This window comes from Bacillus rossius, chromosome 1 (assembly GCF_032445375.1).
Source record: "Bacillus rossius redtenbacheri isolate Brsri chromosome 1, Brsri_v3, whole genome shotgun sequence".
Classification (NCBI taxonomy): Eukaryota; Metazoa; Arthropoda; class Insecta; order Phasmatodea; family Bacillidae; genus Bacillus; species Bacillus rossius.
Window position 1 is genome coordinate 323,008,310 of NC_086330.1, and position 23,519 is coordinate 323,031,828.

The 23,519-nt window shown below is 32.7% G+C and overlaps 1 protein-coding gene across 8 annotated transcripts in view; it reads right to left on the reverse strand.

Annotated features, from left to right (window-relative positions):
• LOC134527977 (gastrula zinc finger protein xLCGF3.1-like) overlaps positions 1-23,519 on the reverse strand; it is a 137,098-nt gene that overhangs the window by 40,355 nt on the left and 73,224 nt on the right. For 2 of the 8 annotated variants that reach the window (XM_063361103.1, XM_063361107.1), the window contains exon 5: positions 1,834-9,975. The exons of the other annotated variants lie outside the window; for them this stretch is intronic. In XM_063361103.1, coding sequence (XP_063217173.1) covers positions 9,218-9,975 — 758 coding nt within the window. In that variant the 3' untranslated portion in view covers positions 1,834-9,217. Of the gene's footprint in view, positions 1-1,833; positions 9,976-23,519 lie in introns of those variants that run through there. 8 annotated transcript variants of the gene reach the window in all.

Here is a 23,519-nt window from a genome sequence, read left to right on the forward strand (position 1 = left end):
ACTCCCGGCCGACACTTTTAAATTGGGTATCACTCTTTCTTTCGGAGCTAAATCCTCACCATTTATTAGATAAAAGTATTTCTAGATATAGACAATAACTTGTAAGGATAACATAACTTCATTGTTTCTGGGCATTTTTGGATTTGCGATACCTTTTCTTTTAGTAAGTTTTTTCCATAAGTTGTTTAGAAATTTCATTGCATGCAGTGTTTTTTTTATGTATTGAAATTGTGAGATTTGTTGTATTTGTAATGCTTTATGTAAATGCCTAAATCTAACAAACAAAAAACTCAACAAAACATGATCCCAATTCTGGGAAAGAAATTAATTTTCCATATGAAGAGCCCTAACCTTTGGTCCACCAACTAGAAGGTCTGGCCATGCAACCAAACGGTTTGATGTTCACACAACTAGGCAAATGTTTCAACATGTTCATTAGTTAAACAAAATTACAAACTTTATTTTTTATTCCATTCAAATTATGTCCCTTAATTAAAGGTTTGAAGTTCACACAACTAGGCAATGTTTCAGTCATTTGGTTAGTTGCACAAAATTACAAATTTTATTCTTCATTCCATTAAATTATATCCCTTCATTTAGATGAAGCTTTAAATTTTTTCAAGTCTTCAACACTGCAGAATTAAGAGTAAATAGAAAAACTGGGCTCCCTGCCTTACCTAAATTAGAAGTCATTTTGAATACTTAAAGTGTCAACTATGCCATCTTGCCTCATGATACTCAGTTTTCATAGTTTTAATATTTTCCCTACCATGATCCACTATTGAAAATATTTCAGATTGCTGTAGCTCATTATAAAAAACAAAAACTGGTTTCGAATGAGAACCAACATATGTCGGCAGCAAGTTTCTCGAGGGTTTTTTTTAATCTGAATTTTAATAATCCAGAATGTCTATTATAAAAAAAACCTTACACTTATGCTGTGAGTTTCGAAACACAGTTAAATGAGAAAGGGTTAGCGAAAAGTTATGGAGCCTCAACATTGTTCACTATCATCATACATGAGTTTTATTTTTTGGTAATTCAAGGTGGTGGAATTTGTACCTCACAAATTAGCACTAATATGACAAAAAGTCAATGTAGAGGTCTGTGTATTTTCTTACTCTGACAAGCCATAAAAATATATTCAAGTTATTTTAGTTAACTATAACAGATGATTTTAAGGTGCTTTTTGGGGGAATAACACACTCTTTCAACTCCATAATTTTATATCTAAAATATGGAAAATATTTTCTGCTTTAAATTAGTTAAGTGGTTAATTTAGGAACATAAATAGGAAATTTGAACATGGTTTTTGCAATGTTGGTTTAAAATAGTGTAAGAAGAAGGTAAATTGCTAGGGCGAGGAAGAGAAAGCTACGTCATTTTGATGTGTAAACATTTTATCTCTCGGTACACGGCATTTGGTAAGACAAGTAAGCAGTATATGCCGCATTAACGCGCAAGTCTGGCAGCTCGGGCAGGTGACGGTAAATGAATACTGTTACGAGGCCCCATTTGGTAAAGACAACGGATATTTTTTTCTGAATATAGTAAAAATTATACCAGTAATAATCTAATTTCCATCCTAATATAGTTAGACAACAACACACATTTCCAAATTTTCCAAATATTATTGTTAATATTTTTATTTATTTATATATATATATATATATATAGATGTTATATATATATGTTTTATATATATATATGTTATATATATATATATATATATATATATATATATATATATATATATATATATATATATATATATATATATATATATATATATATTACAAGATAGGCTGATAGCCCAAAATCTTCATCCACAAGTTAAAGCAAAAAAAAATAAAGTTAAGAAATAGCATTTCTCCCTGCTTTTCAGAAACCTGTGCATAATTGAATTTGAACAACCGTGAAATAAATTACTTTTCACGCTATATTTGTAATACCAAAGTCTTATCTAATATGGTTAGGACATTACACACACTGGGGACACTATTTCAATAACTGCACAATCTTTTAATGGAAAACAATGTTACCAATGTTACAAACTATTTCTCTAAAGAAAGTATTCACCTGATCATCACCCTATCACAATAATATGTTGCTATGAAAGGGTGCATATGTAATTAAGATGATTCCACACAAAACAATACCACGGACAACAAAGTTTAGGAAAGCAAGTGGCTGACCCAAGTGTTTACAATTATTTTCAGTACTACCAACTACAGGAGTATGTTTTTCCTACTACTACCTTCTGCCCACCCTGTTATGTTGCTCATAAAATGCTATATCCAGCCAATTATTTTATGTTTTACATACATTAATCAGAGTTTTCAGAAGATAAAAAAAATCACTATGCCACAAAAAATTTCAGTTGTATTCATTTAATACATTGGAAGAAATTCAATTTTAATTTGTCATAATACAGAAATTTTTTTTGTACATTACAGATGAAAAATATAACACATAATTTTATGATTGCCCTTTTTCACTTTTGAATAATACACACTTCAAAATAATAATATAACACATATACAAATTACAAAAACACTCACTCATTACACATAAATTAGGTATTTCAGTTAGCATTTAATAATTATAATGTAATGCCATTGGCCTATCATAAAACAGAAAAAAAAAAACCAAGCAATGAAGAATTAAGTGGTCCTGAATTATTGTTACAACATACTTGAACGTTCCACAAAACTTACAACATAATCAAAAAAATGTTTTGCATAAAAATCTCATTAATAATCTTTTTAAGTAATTCTTCATAAATATTCTAAGCTATTTTCTTACAATGCAAATGTTTTCAAAGTAAAACTAACTCTGAATATTCCAAAATTGGCGTACACAAATACGAATTATAGCTATTATACATATATCCCTAAGAAGCATGTAAAATCTGCTGAGAGGTTCTTAAACACTTTCTCTACCTTTTCATGCTATTTAATTGCACTGTTTAATGTAGGGAAAAGTTATGATCGAAAGGCCAGCAAAGCCCAGAGCATGAGTTCTGATACGCTGAAGCATTCAATTACAGAATAGTGCACCGATGTTAGTTAGAAATATGTATATATTAGAGCTAAATGCCCAAAAGGGACATTTGTTTTTCTGTAAAAATTAACACATCATAATCATACAGCTTTAAATTAACTTTCGGAATACGTTTTAGAAGGAAATCACTGTCCACGTTCTAAAGCCCACTTCAAAGATAACAGAACACGATTATTAACAGAAATTAATAATAATTGGAGGAATCAGCTGATATATATAGTTTATTCTTTATCTTAGGGTAGAATTGCAAACACTACCTCCTCTTACACAGCAGGCAAGCAGGTAAACTTCTGACCTATTGGGAATGAAGAGCATGATATTTTAGAGGATCTGGAATATATCTGCAAAGACCCACATTAAAAGCACAAATCTGTGATACCGTGTGAATAATCGGTTGGGTTAGGTTGGCTATATTTCAAATACTTTAAGATAGTGTGGACGGCTGGTTAGGATACGTTAGGTACATTTAAAATACTGCAAAATCATTTCAACTATTGATAGGGTGTAACCAATTTCAATATACAGCTTTCTTGAAGTAACCAATAGTTCTTATTATTTTCTAGTATTTTTTAAGTAGCAAACATTACCCAACAAAATCAACTGTTTACACAATTTCACAGTATTTTTAATGTAGGGTGTTAGTCTGGTACAAACTCATATATGAATCCTGCTGGGATACTCATATTTATATAACTCATATTACATAAACAATTTGTGAGGCACTTCCCTTACGCAAAATAAGTAGATAATATACAGAACAATCCTGCTAATCCGAACTAACTGAGACCATGACCTGTTCAGCTTACCATATTTTTGGATAAGCCAAATAACTGCTGTAATACAACAAACAGGAGCAATATCCTGATCAACGTTCGCCACACCACGAGACCTTTTCAGCAACTTATCAAAGTTTGAGGGAGACCGGAAACCAAGATTTTCAAGAGCCTCGAGTGAACATGCACGACCTCATGTGCTGGTAGATCAAAGAATACTTCAGGCTTTCGATGAGGATCCTACAAGCATACAAGTTGTTGCTGAAAGACTTGGCTTATCAGTTTGGAAAGTCTGGATGATTCTTCGGGAAGATGGGAGGCATGCATTTCATTATACCCCTGTTCAAAGTAATTAACAAACGACTTATTTACTTTTCAACATGACGTAAAAACATTTATAACTAATTTCAAATGTCAATTACGGGTGTTCACTAGTCATTTATTCAAGTAAAACACTAAAGTTATGTACATTCATAATTTCAATGATTTTTAATTGTGTTTGTTTTTGCTGTTCAAAAGTTATTTTATTGTTGACTTTCTTCTAAATCAGTTTACGGAAAACGTCTTGCATTTGAGTAATTGTCACAATCTCACCAATTTAATTAACTGTTCCAGATCTCGAACAGCGTAATCTTGCTCGACGGCTAAAGTTCTGCATATTTATACTCCACACAGATGTCAAAGATAACAATTTTTTCAAAAGAATTTTGTGGACTGATGAGTCAAAATTTAGCCTTGCGGGATTAGTAAATTTGCACAATCTGCACCATTGGGATAAAAAGGACCAAAAATCTCATCGGCCCATTTTTTATTGCCCGAACACTTCAATGGAGACATTTATCTAGATGTTTTAATAAGCAATCTACCCTAAATAGTTTTACCGGTTTTAGAAGAAGGTGTGCTGATTGTGTTTCCAAATTATGGCTGTCCGGCTCATTATCACCTAAATATCCGAGAGCATTTAAATAACTTGTGGATTGGAAGAGGCGGCCCCTTAGACTGTACGGTCCCCAAACCTGTCACCCCCTGGATTTCTATGTCTGGTAACGTACAAAGGAATCAAGTTGATGCAACAGAGGTGCCCGCGAGAGACGTTCTAATACAATTAACGACACATTCGAAACTATGAAAGCAGAACTGCAACTACATACCTGTACAATAACAGTTGCAATAAGAAATAGGTATCATGCATGCATACAGTATGGAGGACGTCAATTTGAGCAAGATTTGTAACTAATTTTAATTAAAACATCATAAAACACAACAAATCTTTTCTTAACCCTGACTCTGGCAGCTACATCATATCTGATATTATGACCACATAATGAATGATTTCTATTATATGTAGCATATAGTTGGAAAAGGTATAAACTAAAGAATTTTGTTTTAAATAAAGCTAAATTAAAATTAACATTATTTTTTTTTATAAATGAATTTAAAATTTGATATAGTTTCACACATCTACACAATTTTTGTCTTTGGAAGCACATAAGTCATTTTCTTGAAACCAATTGTATTAAATAAGATTTATTTAGACTACAAATACATTGCAGAATACAAAATAAAATACATTATCCGTGTTATTACAACCAGAAACAAAAAAATTCAGAAGACTAAAAGGTGAGATTTTGGATAATGTTAAAAATAAACTTAAAAAAAACATATCTCCATTACCATAACACTTGGGAAAAGGGGTCTATGGGTAATAACTAGCACAGACCACCCCAATCCCTCAAAAAATTGTATTGGTCCTTTAACCAAACAGCCTGTATATTATTTATTTTGCTATGGTGTGTAGTCATAATAAATTTCCTATCCCTGTGCTGTGTTTACTCTGAAACACGGTATGGTTTGTGCAAAATATGCAAATTGCTTACCTAGTGTAAGATACCTAGTGTAAGTGGTTCCAGCAGTAGGCTGGGGCACAGCGACAAGCAGCAAACACACACCTGACGTCATCGCAGCTGACAGCTATATAGACCCGAGCAGTTAGCAGCCTCAGTCAGTCAACACGCAGAACATCTGACATTACTCTGGGAGTGCTTTGGCATACGAGCAGTCAGAAGCTCTATGAAACAACTACTAAGGACGAGGAATGAACGAGCAGAAGCTCTGTCCGAACGAGTACCAGTTTGTTGTACTACTCATTGGGTCAATCGCTGAACGATTGAGAACTCGCTACAGCAGGAATGTCGATCGCAGATCGAGTATTACTGACGTGTCTGTAGCATAGCGAGTGCTACTGAGATGCCAGTAGTTGAGGGAGTGGGAGACTCGCTGCTTCACAGCGATAGCTGGTCGAACGAGGATTCGATACGGCAGGGACGTCGGTTACAGACTCAGTACCGAAGATACGTCAGTAGCTGAGCAAGTGGGAGACTCGCTGCTTCACAACTGAGATGCTGAGCGAGCAGAATGAGTAATGAAGAAATGTCAGTATCTGAGTGACTGCATCACAACGGTTGCAAAGTGACTGTGAGAATCGCTGCTTCATGACAACTGCTGGTCAAGTGGACGCTTGATGTGGCAGGAACATCGGTCACACAGCGAGTACTACCAAAACATCAGTAGCAAAGCGAGTGCTACTGAGACGTCAGGAGCCAAGTGAGTGGGAAACTCGCTGCTATATTACAGCTGCAGTGCGAGTGAGACTTGCTGCTTTATGGCGGTTGCTGGATGAGCAAGGAGCCAATGTGGCAGGCACGCTGTTCGCTAAATGAGTGCTACAGAGAAGTCTGTTGCTGAGTGAGTTGGAGACTCATACCATCAGGAATGTGGGAGAGTGAGTGTGATACTCGTTGCTTTCATGGAAGAAACAAGGCAAGTACCGGCAGTATTTAAGACTGTTTGTTTAAGACTAAATATTATAAATAGTCGTCAATCAGAGTTGAAACTAGTATTTTGCAAACTTGTAGCTTTTCCTAGAGACAGTAAATATTGGAGAGTAATACAAAATTTAGAGTTCATTATTTGCTTGTGGATTGCGGAATATTAAATGTCATTAATGACTAATCATTTAAAGGTAGTTCAATTCGTGTTCAGGACTCATGCCGAGTGAGTTTCACACACTCAAGGGTCAGTATTATAATATTGATTATGTTCAGTATTTTACGCCAAGGTTAAATAAAGTTAAATTCATTATTTCAATTTTTTTTGTTAGAACTGGTACATTATGTGTAGGATTGCTATGGACTGCTCTGGAAGAAAGGAGCAATCTTCTTCATGGTGTAATCGGCACTACAGAATTTTGTCGTTAATATTAACATTTTGGTATAAATAAAAATGTATAAATGTGAAGGTGCCTTAACATATTTGTACCCCTGTCTATTTTCAAGTTTATTGGTAGTAATACCAACAATTTTACAAATGGAAATTAATTTTAAAATGCAATTAACAGTAACAGTCAAGTATTTGAATAGTACATACCAGAAACAGAGATTAAAAATTCCTTTTCAATAATTATGTAGTATCAATCAAACATTAAATACTTAATTTACACATGGGATTTTGAGAGCAGTGGCTAAGAGTATTTAATTATGTGCCTGATCCAACCTAAATCTTTTACTCTACAATTACCACTACAAATAGAACCAATTCCTCCCTACAAGAGTAAAATATTATTACATCAATCATACCAAAATATAATTATACAATATCATAATGCTGCTTTACAGAGTAAACAAGAAGAAGCAGTATTCCAAAACAAGTTTTAGAATTTTATCAAACTATTTCACTCAGAAGCTGCTGCTTAAAAAAATTATCAGTTACCGGTTAGATTTTATTCAATATACAAATGAAAGCATACAATCGAACGTTACTTATATTGTGATAAAAATTATAATAAAATTAACATGTTAGTCACAAAACAGAATTTGTTTATGTCATAGGGATATAAACGCATGAACAAGAAAAGGTTATGGTTGCAAATTGCATATCATATTTCAGATTGTAGATAACATTCCTAGCAGAATCATTACCTCAGCTAATAGTTTCAAAAAGTATCACCTTAAAATGACTTTGACATGTATTTATGTTATTTGTATATATTCATTTGAAACAGCTCTCTGTATTCAGCAGCATTTCTCACAATACACATGTGAGGGTGCGGACCGTCAACTTCCATTACGAATGCTTTAGCGCCACACAACCTGACTCGAATAGTTCCAGAATACCAAACAAGCTTCCATTGAGATGATACCACATGACTTCCAACTTGAGTACGAATGGAAACTCAAACATAGGGCAACAGGATGACCAAGAGAATGCCTAGTAGCAATCATCTCCCAAGACTTTGAGCCCAGACAGCACCTAGTACCATTAGATTATATGATTATAATATGTTCGGCGTCATGGCGATGCAAGTTAATGATCTTTTGTGATTGTGTTAAGAATTTTAAACTATTTTTCAACATTTACTTAATTTAATTTGCTAAAATATTATTTTTTTTTTTTTAACTTTTGCCACCTATTGGATTTTCAATGTTTATACAAGAAGTTTTATAAGAAATCCACTAGTATTTTTATTAGCAGGGTGAAGATACTCTCTTGAAATTACATAAGAGTGTTAAAGAGAGACAGAGAGAGGCAGATGGGTCTTTTGTGAGAAAGTGATACATATTTTCCACATTGTAAGATACACACAGTGGATTGTGAATGGTTTTCTGTATTCTAAGAAGCTTTGAGATTGACTAATGTGTAGAAGATGTGTTGGAAACAAGTTCACCTCTTTCTTGTGGACACAAAGGTGAACATGTCCACCATTTAATTAGTTGTTCGTTCACTACTGTACCAACTGGCGAAAGCTCCCATGTTTAATTAATCATTCATGGTTAAGAGACAACTTTCAACTTTATGACCATGGTCTGAGCCAGGTTGCAAGTAATTATTTTTGGAATGTAAATTGTAATATTAATTTTACCACAGTTCATCAGTGGTAGGCTCACGCGAACATGTACAAAAGTTTTTTTTTATGTTGTACCCAGTTATTAGGTAATTGCGGGAATTTCTAATTGGTATTTTCTGTTCTGCAAGAATCATAATTTTATTCTGTTGCACAGTCAAACAGTAATAATTTTGTGAAACAGATATTTCGTTATATTTTCTGTTATTAGTTATGTAATGTCCGCCATTTTTACATTTTTTGTTAAAGGAGAATAAGTACCAAAAATTATTATTAAATTTTTCAAGCAAATTTTTTTCACATTACATTAAAAAAAAATATTCAATTCTACAAAATAAATAATGAAGCAACAAACATAAAATTTTCTACAAGTGTTCTATGAACTGTACATAATCACATTATTATGCCATTACAGCTTCTCATCATTTTCACATGCATAATTAGACTGCTTTTTGAGTCACCTTAGCTGAAAACCATTACATTAAGATGGTTTCTCACTAGAATGTGTTCTCATGTGTCTAGCAAGATTACTAGAACTGTTGAACCTAGCAGAACAAAGTGTACATGAGTACGGCTTCTCACCAGTATGTTTTCTCATGTGACTGCTAAGATGCCACTTTTTAATGAAATTAGCAGCACATAATGAGCATGAGAATGGCTTCTCACCCGTATGTGTTCTCAAGTGTATAACAAGTTTACTCTTTTCATTGAACTTAGCAGGACACAATGAGCATGAGTATGGTTTCTCACCCGTGTGGGTTCTGAAGTGCTTAGTAAGACTACTCTTTAGACTGAACTTAGCCGAACATACTGAACATATGAATGGTTTTTCACCAGTATGTGTTCTCATATGGATGCTCAGATGAGAATTTTGATTGAACTTAGCAGAACAAAATGAACACGAGTACGGCTTCTCACCCGTATGTGTCCTCATATGGCTGTTAAGATAAGATTGTCTGAATTTAGCACCACAAACAGAACACGGAAAGCGCTTCTCACCAATGTTTGCAACACTGCTATTGTTAGCAACTATAGAAGGTAAATTTTTATCATCGATTGATTGAAGTTCTTCTTCGTCTTTTTTATCCAACCTCAAATTCAAGGTCTCAAACTGGGCTGACTGAAATAAGCAATTATAGCGTGTTGTTATTTCGTAGTTATCAAAGCACTTAGACAGTGGTTTTTCATTTTGAGTCCTTGCTTCCTCCATGCACTGCATAACATTGCTTTTCACAAATCCTGCAAAAAAATGGAAAAAATTAGTAATAACCTGTTTGAAATGAAAATATGCAATTAAATTATTAATTGAAGAACTTTTTGGAATAACAATTTGACTGCAATAACAAAGTTTGAGTAAATTTTTGTTAAATATTTGACATTAAAAATCTTATTTATAATTTCTCTGTACTTTTTCAATAATTAGTTTCTTAAATCATTTGTGTGCATGATCACAGAAACGTATTTTGTGTGCTAATAATTAAAATGTATTTTATTTATATTTTAAGTGACTGTTTATAGCTGTTAACCCAGAGAATTATTTACTTTTAATTTTGAGCAAAAATAGTAAACTACAAGTATTGCAAAGTATAAATGCAATGTTCATTAAAGAAAAATTTTATACATTTTTTACAACTTTATAGCAACAGTAACAGTAATTTTTTTAAGTTTTTAAACATATTACACAAATAAATATTTTTTTTTATGTGTAAATATCTTAGCTCTCTGTAAACGGCAATTGGTAGGAGTAATTTCATGAAAATGGAATGGAAGTCGATGAACAGAAATGTATCACAAAGATGGCGGACCCATGTGTAGCAACATAAACCTGTATATAGACACTTTCATAAACATTATGGGACTAATCAAATGTATTGGTGTGCCAAATGAACTTTATGATAGTGAAAATGCCCTGGAATATATTTGGTAAACTAAAATAGTCATAGTAAATAGTAATTACAAGTTTTAAAATACACCAATCCCTCACTAAGCACATCTTCAGACTGTTCGAATTCATTTAGCCTGATGTTAATTTTACTGCCTCAGTCTTGAATAGCTCGTTTGTAAATTTCAGTTAGAGTGAAATCTCAGCAGACAAAAAAAATTGGGTATGATGCCACAAAGTCTGTTTCAACTTCTGTAAACAGATGTGCCATGACATACAGTTAGTCATAAAGGGGGGAAGAGATGCGCATGCAGGTCCGAGTTAAGTTAAGTTGCCGCTATGGAGTGTAAAGAACCAAATGTTTTTACCTCCGCGCGTATTTCGCCATGCCGTACCCAGCCTCAGACTGGGCCGTGATGAACTCAATCATGGAAAAGGTTGTTAAATGAATGGTGCAATGAAAAAAAATCATGGGCCTGACAGGATTGATGTGAACCAAGCGATGATACACGAATAAGCACTTTAATGTTTGAAAAATGAAAATGTAAATATCTGGACAGTAATATCATTTTCATTTTTTAGTAAAGGATGGTTTGGAAAGTTCGCAAAAAGGTGCGTGACGTGAGTTGAAGATCACGCCCGGGCGGGCAAGTCAACCAGCCAATTGATGATAACTATATCCCGTTACACTGTGTCGAATTTGTCATACAAAGTATTCAATGATAGGCTTATAAAGATAAATGGTGTGACATATTTATCATTGAGTGTTATTCTATGCATTTATATTACGTGAAGAATATTTCCCTACACATTTTGGAACACATTAAGTAATTTAGCCTTGCTCTTTATGGATACCAATGCTTCAAAATACGCAATTTTGAATAACACAGATATTTTTAGGAACGCGTAAGTCATGCTAAGTGAGGGATTGGTGTATCTAAGTAAACTGGCATTACAATGATTTTAATACATATTCTCCTTCTAAATTCCCAAGACGCTTTGTAGCACAGCGGTTTAGCACGTACTTGTTAACCTCAAGAGGCTTGGTTCAAATCTCATGACTGGAATCTTTTTTTAATAACATTATAATATAATAATATTGAATCAATAAGGTTACTATTTTAGTAATTCCATAAAAAAAATAACTTAAAAAGTATGCCGAAACATTATCGTATTAACTGTTTAGTGAATTTTAACACATTGGGCAGTATTTTACAAAAATTCCTTGTCAAAAATAAGGTCCAAAGCCGGGATTTTAAAAAGCTGTTTCTAATACCTAGTTTAAAATATCTGGTTGTTTCATGTTGCTAATTGCTATCTGCACTTGATGGTGGCAAGCAGCGTTTATAATTCAGGCAGCGAATTAGAACGGTGGGCATAGAAAGTATGGGTGTGATTCTCATCCAGAAATTTTGGTATTTGTGAAGTGACTATTTTATTAGTTTATTTATCATACTCGGAATTAAAGAATTCCTGAATAGATTTTATGTTTGAGTTTAGTATTATAAGTTTACTTGCAACATGAACAATATGAAAACACATGAGTTTACTTGTTAGCAAGGTTAGATGTTTACAAATCACTGACAAGTACTGGAAGACTCACTTCTTTTTTTTTACACTGTCCCTGAAAATGTGTATGGTTCTTTGCATAAAACCAAAGTTTTAATCATTTCAGTACTAAATCTCCACTGACAAGTTCTGGTTCCTAAAAATGAAGAGATAAGTACAATATTGGGTGATTCCATGTCAATTCAGCAAAATGGCTCTAGCTCAATCATCTTCAATTTGCTTCAACTTTAACAGAATGCTGTCAGATGTCTTAAAGGAAGCTGGGCAAATTATTTTAATAACCTAATTAAAATGGTTATGACACCAGAGCCCAGTGTGTGTGGATGAATGTAGGCAACACATAATTGATTCAGGTACATTCTGTCAAGTTTCATGACCTACAGCTGTACACGTAAGCAAGACAATAATTTTGGCATTGTAGATAATATTCTTGTGGAGACTGCAGAAATGCTTATTTAAAAAGCTGGCTCCAGTAAATGTTTTACAGTTGGCTTCTGAAGTTACCAAAAAATCTCTTCAAAGCAAATAATAGTCGTAATTTGACTACCTATTTCTTAATTATTTTTTTTTTCTTCCACAAATTGACATTGATGCTGTAGTAGCAAGGCTCTCTATATTTCTTTTTTTTTTTTTTCAATATTGATTTATAATGGTGACTATGTGAAAATTTACTAATTATTAGAAACAAATATATAAAATTGACACCCTCCAATATTATTTTGATTAGTCTCATTGGAACTTCACATCCCATAGTAGATCCTGTGTTTGGAGACCTGCAGAAGCATTTTAAAGATGCTATAAATATACTCATTAATTTTTGATGTGTTTAACTTTTAATCTCTCTTCAGATGCCGACTGACATCCTGTAGGTGGTTCCATAGCAGCACTAAAGTGGCTGGCTTTCGCCAACTAATCTGAATTCTTATCAGCCTAATTGTATGTGGCCGACTTGAATTGGTGTGGAGGAGGCAGCAAAATAAGTGAACTGTAAGTTGATGTGGAATGACCCTATTTGAATTTTCACTTCATCATGCATTCTTTCGCCTTCACTGGCAAAATCATCTTAATTACATGATGTCTACCAAACTAGAGTTTTTAAATTCGTTGCTTTTCGCCAAGTTTTCCTGGATTTTTTGTTTTAGTTTTCCTGATTATTTGTAAGACGGAAGTTGGGCCTGCAATAGATGAACATAAAAGATGCGGCGGACAACACGTGACAGGTGACCACCGTTGCGACGTCACTACACACAGACGGACAAGATACTGCAGGGTGAACTTCACATGCACCATGCAGTGTGGACTACATGGGCCAGACGCGAGATGAATGCGGTCTAGATATGTTGCCTATTGAGAAAACAGCAGAAAAGGAAGGCCTTGATCGTTGGTGGGTGTATCCAGCCCAGTTCTTTTTATTAAAACTTTGGACACCATAATATCACACTGATACATTGTGCATTGATAATAACTACCCTGTCATGAGAGGTTTACTCCACAATCAGTAGCAAAGGTGCAAAACACCTGCAAGGAGTATGTCGCAACAATAAGTACAACGCAGCAGAATGAGTCGTAAGAGCAGCCAGTGACAGTCATAGCAGAGCAGCGAGCTGTGAAACTGAAAGACACTGCAAACAGATGTATAGCTACATCACTATCATATCATTTTTCATTTGTGGATATTTTTTTAATGTTTTGTCCCCTTTTTATTATTAACATTATTATTATAATTATTTAATACATTTATCACTGTAATTTTGTAATTATTGTAATTAAGTTGTTTTTGTTTTTATAATTATTGCACGGTTTTGTTTGTATTTTCGATGTTGTATCTGTTGTTATCTATCTGTTTATATCTATGTTTGTATTTGTCTTTATCTGTTGTCATCACTGCAAGTATGTGGTACACTCCTCCTCACACATAGGCCATATGCGGTTGTTTTGCCTATGGTGCCGACGAGGTAGGGGGTCCATATATTTTAAGCGATATCCTTGTATTTGTCCTTATGTGTCGTGCCCACTACCGAAATCCTACGACTGTCAGTGGACAAGTTACAAAATTAAATAAATAAAAAATTGTACAATATATTGTATTATGTCAATCTGTTGCACAACGATGAAACCATAATGATTAATATACCTCATAATTATATAATAACTAAAACCTATATTTCCTGCTTCCTCATAACACATTATTAGTTATAAGCATTAATGTAAATAATAAAACTAAAATGAAATAAAACAGTCACAAGTAATCCACTGCACAGTTAGTAAATCCAATGGCAATTTTTATAAAACTCACACGTCCAATGATTGTTTTTAACGGAAAGTCACACAGTCAACACCTTCATTAGGAACAAGTAACATAGTTATTAATGGTTTACATTCGATTTTTGTAAACATTCATGTCTTAGTTTGTGTTATTCTAATGGTTACAATATTCTATTTCTATTTATTTTAAAGATAAATTAGTACATAAGCTATAAAGCTCCATATTTATTCATTTGAATTCATATGCACTCTCTGAAATAAGTCCTAACGATGCCCATGCCCGTAGCATATTTAGTAGTCGCATATAATTTGTATGTCGGCAGGCAAACTTCTTGGTTATTTTTGCAACCAGTTTCTTCACACACGTGTTCGACACGACATGTGTTTCACCTGTCCGACCTGCCGAAAACGCCGTCACACGTGCGGGTAACACTCTCTTTTACTTTGGGCCATCTCCAACCACGTGAAGTGGTTCCAGCCAGTGGCGTAGCAAGCGGGTGGCAGGGATGGCCCCCGCCAGGGGCGCCGGAGCAGGAGGGGCGCCGCCGCGACGGTTTCGCGGTTACTGAACCCTCCCCCCTCTCTTTTAATGCATGAGGGTGGCGCCATTTTCAAGTCTGGCCAGGGGCGCCAGTCACTTTAGCTACGCCACTGGTTCCAGCGTGGAACTCGTCACTTGCCGCCCGCCGTGCTTTATGCCCATCTATTAGGAGCCATTGTGGCATATGCCCTCTAGTGGCATATGCACAGTTGAGTCTTATCCAGTCACCAAACAAAAACAAATAGTCAAAGTTTGTTTAGCAAATTTAAAGAAACACATTTTAAATAGCATACATTTTACTCTTTCCGAAACCACACAGCCGTCATCTCCAATGATGTGTTGCACCACCAATTCCAAGTAATTGTAACAAATGTCTTTTCTATTTCTTCCAATTAATGGGCCGCAAAAATCTACAACTTATTCTGCTATGTGAGGAAAAAATAATAAAAACTAAATACTTTTGTATCATGCAATTGTAGAATCCACCGTCTATGCTTTTTTTTTAGGATAGAAAAAAGCTGATAGTTAAAGCTTAGCGCGGTCCTTTCTTTTTCTCTTCAACAGATGCATGCTCGTGAAAAAGACACTCAACAACCCTTCTTTTTGTCAGTCAGGTGGAAAAAGATAATTGCCTGGTCTGTCACATACACATCGCCAGCACAATTACTACCCTAAAAAGGAAGAGGGGTAGGAAAGGAAGGCGGGCTGTCATCCAGTCGGCCGCTATGTAATATCTAGCCTAAAAGCATGTCAGAATCTTATTTCTTACATTTATGACCTAATGTTTTTCACTAGCTCTATAGAAATTTTTGATGTCTAACAGCTTAGCTCTAGGAAAACAAGGAACAGGAAATGTGTAACAACCATGGTGCTGCCATCTTAGACAAATGGCACAAACTAAAGTTCATGAAGACAAAGGGAAACTTTATAGATTATAGTATTAACTGTTCAGTGAATTTTATATAATTCCTTGTCGGAAACCAGATTCGAAACTGGGGTTTTGTATTTTTTAAAGTGTTTTATTTATTTATTTATTTTCCGCTTTTATGGGAGACATTTCATTATTTAATTTAAAATTTTTGTCTGCAAATCAATAGTCAACATGGCTGCTCCAGCAGAAAATTCTAGCAGCGGATGCAGAAATTGTGTGTGATTCATGTACAGGAATGTAGTTGGAAACACAATTTGCATATGTTTATCACTCTCCGCATTATTTTTAAGAATTCTAGATTAAATTTAGTGTCCAAGTTATGTATTAGAAGTGTATTCGCAACATGAGAACACCTGAATTTACTCATTACATAGCACAGGTGTTAGTTATAGCACCTGGACAACTGCTTTTGTTTTTAGTGCATGAATAGGGAGGGTCTCAATATGAGGGCAGGGGTGGGAGTGAGCTTGCAACTCTCTCCCCCCCCCCTACTTATCCTAGTATTAAGTAAGACAGGAAGCTGACACAGGACAGACAACACCAGTGTTGTATTGCTTATGTGCCAGTAGCCTGAGAGGCACTAACAAACACTTCCCTTGTTATCTTCCAAGCAGCTTCACAATTATGTAACTGATAACCAATATATTGGTTTTATTTTACCAATAACTAATATCGGAAAAATTACATTTATACAGATAACCAATAGCAGTAATAGGATATCGGACCATCACTAATTATATACTAGGTACTGAGTGTTTGTTATTTCTTTTAAAGAGCTTAAAATTGTTATTAGATTTCAAACCTTGTATTAAGGTCCTTCCATGTCAAACCAACCAAAAATTTGTTATTTTCAACCTGATCACTTTAGTATTTATGAAACTTACAAGGATCATTTTTGTAATTAATTTTCAAAATTTGAAAAAAACTTTTTATTTAATTGCGTATACATTTTTAATCTCAAATATCTTAAGTTGTGTAAGACTTATTAGATGTTGGACCCCTCACATTGGTACTCGTCTATGTTAGGTGAAAAATTTTGTTTTTGAAAACCTCAGAAAATAAAAATAAAAAAAACCTTTGAAAAATATTTTGAGATAGTGATTTTAAAAATTTTAAGAAAAACCATATGTTTTTTAAGATATTATATAAAAGAAATCCTGAAAATTTTAGAGTAGGATCTCAATAGGATCAGGAGTAACACTAAAACATAAGAGGTTATGTTCAAATAATACTGGATCATAATTCTCGATTTGGTGTTTTTACAAGTAAATAACAGTAGGTTCTGAGGTGTAAATCCAATTATATACATAAAATAATATATGATCAAACAAAAGTAGGAAAGATAAGCATTAGGGTGTTGCCTTAATAATTGTTCAGACCTGTTTATTCATGTTACTGCAGGAGTGTATGGCTTATACCCACTCTGTTTCAATTTTAGCTTAGTTTTCTATTATATCTCAGTGAGTGAACCACTGGGTAGGCCTACCTACCTGTCAGTGAAATTGGGAGTTGTTTTATATGAATGCGTAATTTTATTAAGTTATTATTATTTTGTGTCATGACTAGTTTCTTGGAAAACTAATGGGGGTATTTGAGCCTTTTTGAGTAGTTTGCAATAAAAGCATTAAATTTATCACATAAAAATTTAGTTAATTGATCAACATGGGTGTTAACTTCAAAAGTCACAAAAAAGTCAGTCCAGTCCTGTTCCCTTGTGGGTTGTATAAACCCAGAAAATCACCAGTTTTATAATTTGGACAGAGGGAGATGCTGTTTGTTATCTGAATATCCATTGTAATTTTTAATATCCAAGGCAGGATCTGATGAACTGATGGAAATTTTTGTTTACTAAGCACAATGAAAACACCATCTCCTCTTTTCAACATTGTGAGTGTGGAGTTTCTGTCAGTTCTAAACATGAGATATTGATACGTGGAATAGTGAGAATTTATGCTGTAATTATTAAACCATGTTTCAGTAATACAGATAATGTTGTATTCTGTGTTGACAAAAATTTCAAAAATTATAAAGATTTAGTTTTAAACCCTCATTTTCATTACATATTTCTCACTCCAAGGGTTTAGGCATGAATGTTAATCTTGTGGGGCTCCTCCAGACACCTTTAATGTTACGGTGGTGTTATTAACAGAGGGCTTAAGGCTGATAGTGCTGATGTTTTCAGTAGTATCGATAGATAAGTTATTGCTGGCAATTTTCTCTGGGTGTAATTTTACATAAAAGGGGCTAATCAAATAACCGCTAGGTCAGAAGACAATGTTGTTTATTCTTTTGAAGTCATCTTCTCATACTGAAACATGAAACTATGCATACATACTGTATCTGGTACCCAGTTTGGCCACCTAACTTGAGAAAGGTTCAGTTCATTTGTGATGTTTAAAATCTCCTACTCTTGAACAGATGATTCAAAACGTGTTACAAATAGGGTTTTTTACTACCCCCAAGAAATATTCTGGATACCTACTTGCATATCGGTTTTCTTACGTTTGTTAATGCTCGTTGCCAGTGGGTTTAAACTTATGCAAGTGTTGCACCAACGTAAAGACTTGCTCGTCGACACACTGTTTGGGTTGACTTCTGCTGACTGTTTCTGTACTTTACAGTAAGTATGCAATTTTTTATTTCAAATGAAGATACTGGTATGAAAAGCAGAAACAAAAAGCAGTATTTCTAAGAAAACTGTTACACACACTACAGGTACTCATCCGTCTCAGGCCCCTAATAAAAATTATAGTGGTTTCGATATTTTTCTAATTATATAAATATGTATGTATATATTTCCATTAGCTCTTTGTTCGTTGCATGCAAATATGAAAGTTGCATTATATTTTTGAAGTGATAACATCTTATAAATCGATGAACGCCGGCTGCTCGCACAAAAAATTGAAAATTGTCACGTTCCGCCTGAGCAGAGCGTGCAAAAAGGCCAACCACCGTGCGAGAAAAACTTATATAATATCAAACAGGTTAAGGCGGGCTCTTTAACTAATTGTTCACTATTATATTTAAACAAATTATTTAAATTAAATTTGCAAAAACTGTAAATAATATTTGAAAATTAAAAAGTATGCAATTTTTCATCAATTTTCTTATGACGTTATCACATAAAATTATTGCCCGTAAACCGACTTTACAGAAAAAGACGATGTTCCGCTAATTCTCTTATGCAGCTGAACAGTGAAACTAGTCAAGACCACTAAGAAATACCTGGCAAAAGTAACATTTATGGTGAGTTACTCACCTTTTATAAAAAAATATATGTCGCTGTTCTTTTAATATTTATGTCACCGTAATTATTTCCTTTCACGTAAATACAAACGTAAAACTCTTCTGAAAATGCAATAACCAAGAAATATGGTTTTCTTTTCAGATTACAATACAAGAATTCAATTACCAGCAAAATAAAAGAAAGCCTTAAGTTAATTGTTGGGTATCGCTGTAGTCAGCTACAGCTGCCTGTTTTTGAACAGTCATTCTCAGTGAAACTGATGAAACTTCTTATTTTTCAATCACAGAAATCATGAAAAAAACATGACTAACACTAATTGATACAAAGGTGCCATGATAGACAAAATAAAATGGGTAAAAAAACTGAAGCCAAATTTAATGTAGCAGTTGGACTACTGTCTAGCTTCTGGAAATGTACTATTTTTTTGCAGTAATCACTCACGCGTGCTTAGTAAAGAAGCTTAAGATAACCGATTATATTGGTCTAATAACATCATAATGCAAACTTCATTTCCTGGGTGCCCAAGCAGAGAAAGATTTCGGTCTATTTTATTAATGCTACATGTAAATGACAATGCTACTACGCACATGCCACGAGGACAAGAAAATCACGAACCTCTCCATAAAGTCATGTCAATGGACAATCATTTTGTTTGATAATATAACTCGTGTTTTTATCCCTTGGAGAACCTGACTCTCTATGACGGGATGTGTCCTTTTCTAGGATGTCTACTTTTCCGTAACGTCTAATTTTCTGGGATGTCTACATTTCCTTTTTTTTTTTTTTTTTACAAAAGATAAACCTTATAAGTTATGGGATAAGTTATACATTTTTTGTGTCAACAAATTGTGAGGTCTACAGGTTGTGCTGAAAGTGTGGCAAACTCAATTCAATTCAGAGACTTATCAGGAGACTGTGTCACGACTGTTTTGGCTAGGAACACACAATTTATATTGAACAGATTTTATACCAGTCCATCCTTATTTTGTAAGTTGTGGGAAGAATAAATCCTGGTTGTAGGTATAGTGCGAAAATCCCTCCAAGGCTTGTCAGCTGAACTGAAAGCCAAGGAACTTGCAAGAGGAGAAACAATTTTTCGTAGATGTGGTCCTTTATTGGCTGCAAAGTGTAAAGACATGCATGATGTGTACTGCCTCTCCACAAAGCACAAGATCACTTGCAGTGAAATGAATGTGAGAATGAGAGGGGGCTTAGTGGTTAAAACTAAACTCTATTATGTGCTTGACTACAACATTATAAAAACCTGGTGTTGATCATGTTCATCATTTACTCAGTTACTAATCACTTCCAAAAAAAATTGATACAATAGTGAGAAAAAATTTTTTCCACACATTTCTGATCATTTTTGATGTCAATCATCAATTCGTTCATTTTGCTTAAAAATTCCAGGGCAAATGGTAACAAAACTAGTTTGGAAAGCTTTGTGAAATCAGCTTTTTTCATATGGTGCTAAAGTCACAGAAGATCATCTTCATCAACAAATCAATTGTCTACATGTCATTTTCCAAATAACATTCCCCAACCAAAATAAAATAAAATCTGACAAGATACTGTAAAGTATGTCCCGATGCAAGCAAAGCCAACAGTGGTAAATGTATGAAGAAAAAAAACTTTCAAAACCAAAATGGCGACTTTCGGTTAAGTCTCCTTGGCAATAAAAAATGGGTGCGTGTACTTATGTACGCACGTGAGAAGTTATACTTCTTTGGCATCGTTAAAAAATAGTTTTTAATTGCATGCAAATAATTAATTACAATAAAATAATTAAAGGGTTGGAAAAAGATAGTTAACACAGTCAATAAAGTTCAGTTTAAATTTGAAAAATTAAATAAATAAAATTTAGAGAAAATAAATATACATGACATAATTTACACTAAATATTATAAGATTCTTAATTTTATATATTTATTATTAGTTATTTAATATTTTAAAAGAAAATAAATCAATTTAATAATAAATAAAAAAAATTAATATTTTAATTTGATGTTCAATTTTAATTTTTATCACACTTTTTTTATTAAATGTTTTATTAAATTTATTTCTTTATTTAAAAATATTAAATAACCAATAATAAATATTTAACATTAATATTTTAATAATATTTAGTATTAATTATAGTAAATAATAATATTTTAATTTATATCAATAAATAATACATACAGATAGTTAACCTCAATTATATTGGAGCACTTGATGAAGTATATAAGCACAATTTTTTTTACTATATTTACGAATAGTAAATAATATTAATAAAAATATTCAATTTAAATCACTTCTGAATATAATTTATTAGCACATATATATATATATATATATATATATATATATAATTCACACTTGTATGAAATTAAAACACATGTTGTGAATGTAGAAACTAGAAACTTGTGGATAAATATTATAAATATGAAAACAGTGATCAGAGGCGAAGAGCGTGCCGACATGCGCGGCTAATAGAGGTTCTATTTCTATTTTGTTGGTAGCTTTTTTTCGAGACTTAATGAGCGGTTTAGCAGGCAGCTTCAACCTGTTAATTTTGTGTTAGTGATGCGCGCGCATCTTAAAATTTCACTCTCATCATTTTTTCATAACGTGCCTAAAGAAGTATAACTTCAAAAACTTGGTGGTGCAAAGACTGTGGTTTCAACTTAAATAAGGAGAATCTGATGCTATATCATATAAACATCTGACATAAACAAAAATAGGCAAGCAGTGAAAAATTTTATTTTTATTTTTATTTTGTTACTTGCCACTGTAGGTATTATTCTTCAACTACCGTGCTTTATTGTGTAATCATCGCACATTTTTTACTAAAATCAAGTTTGAAAAGTAGAGGTGCAACTTTTATGTGAGAAAAGCAATTTTGTTGAGGTAAAGTTATTCATAATAAAAACCTATTCATGGAGAGTATGTTTAAATAAAAAGTTTAGTATACAAAATAACAAAATCAATTTAAATTAGTAAGTGAAACAGCAAAAGCATATTTTGTTCAACTTTAAATACTAAAATGAAAACTAAGACTCTAAGGTGACCCGGAAATAATGCATAATTATTGTTGTAGTACACACTAACCACGAAAGAGTGTGAGTTATGAAATGAAGTTTACTTGGCACGAGATAGAGCGCACGCGTTGCATGCAATTGACGAGCTATCAATATTGATATTCGACTACGATGTTTGAAAACATCTTTAAAATAAAATTTACACATGGGACGACTTCATATTTCTGATAATTAAATAAGTAAGAGGTAATATCTTAATGAATAATATATTACATATTTAAAATTTTATAAGGGAAAATAAGTTTATAGGCAACATCCTACACAACACTGAAAAAAATAATGTATATCTTGTAACTCGGTGGTAAGTTTTTTTTTTTTTTTTTTTTTTACTTTTTTTGAAGTTATACTTCTTTAGGCGCATTATGAAAAAATTATGAGAGTGAAATATTAAGATGCGCGCGCATCTCTGTAACACAAAATTAACAGGTTGAAGCTGCCCGCTAAACCACTATCGAAAAAAAGCTACCAACTAAATAGAAATAGAACCTCTATTAGTCGCGCATGTTGGCATGCTCGTCGCCTCTGATCACTGTTTTCATATTTATAATATTTATCCACATGTTTCTAGTTTCTACATTCACAACATGTGTTTTAGTTTCATGCAAGTGTGAATTATATTATATGTGTGCTAATAAATTATATTCAGAAGTGATTTAAATTGAATATTTTTATTAATATTATTTACTATTCGTAAATATTAGTAAAAAAAATTGTGCTTACATAATTCATTAAGTGCTCCAATATAATTGAGGTTAACTGTCCGTATGTATTATTTATTGATATAAATTAAAATATTGTTTAATATAATTAATACTAATAATTATTAAATTATTAATGTTAAATATTTATTATTGGTTATTTAATATTTACAAAATAAAGAATTAAATTTAATAAAACATTTAATAAAAAATTTGTGATAAAAATTAAAATCGAACATCAAATTAAAATATTAATTTTTAATATTTATTATGAAATTGAATAAATATTAAATATTTATAAAAATAAATGAACAAATTTAATGAAAACTTTTTGATAAAAATGAAAAGTGAATATTAAAAAAGAAAATGATAAATATTTAAAAAATGTATAAACTTAAACTATTTTTTTTTAATTTATTATTAAATTTTGTTATTTTCTTTTACAATATTAAATAATCAATAATAAATATATAAAATTAAGAATCTTATAATATTTAGTAAAAATTATGTCATGTATATTTATTATTCTCTAAATTAGATTTATTTAATTTTTCATATTTAAACTGAACT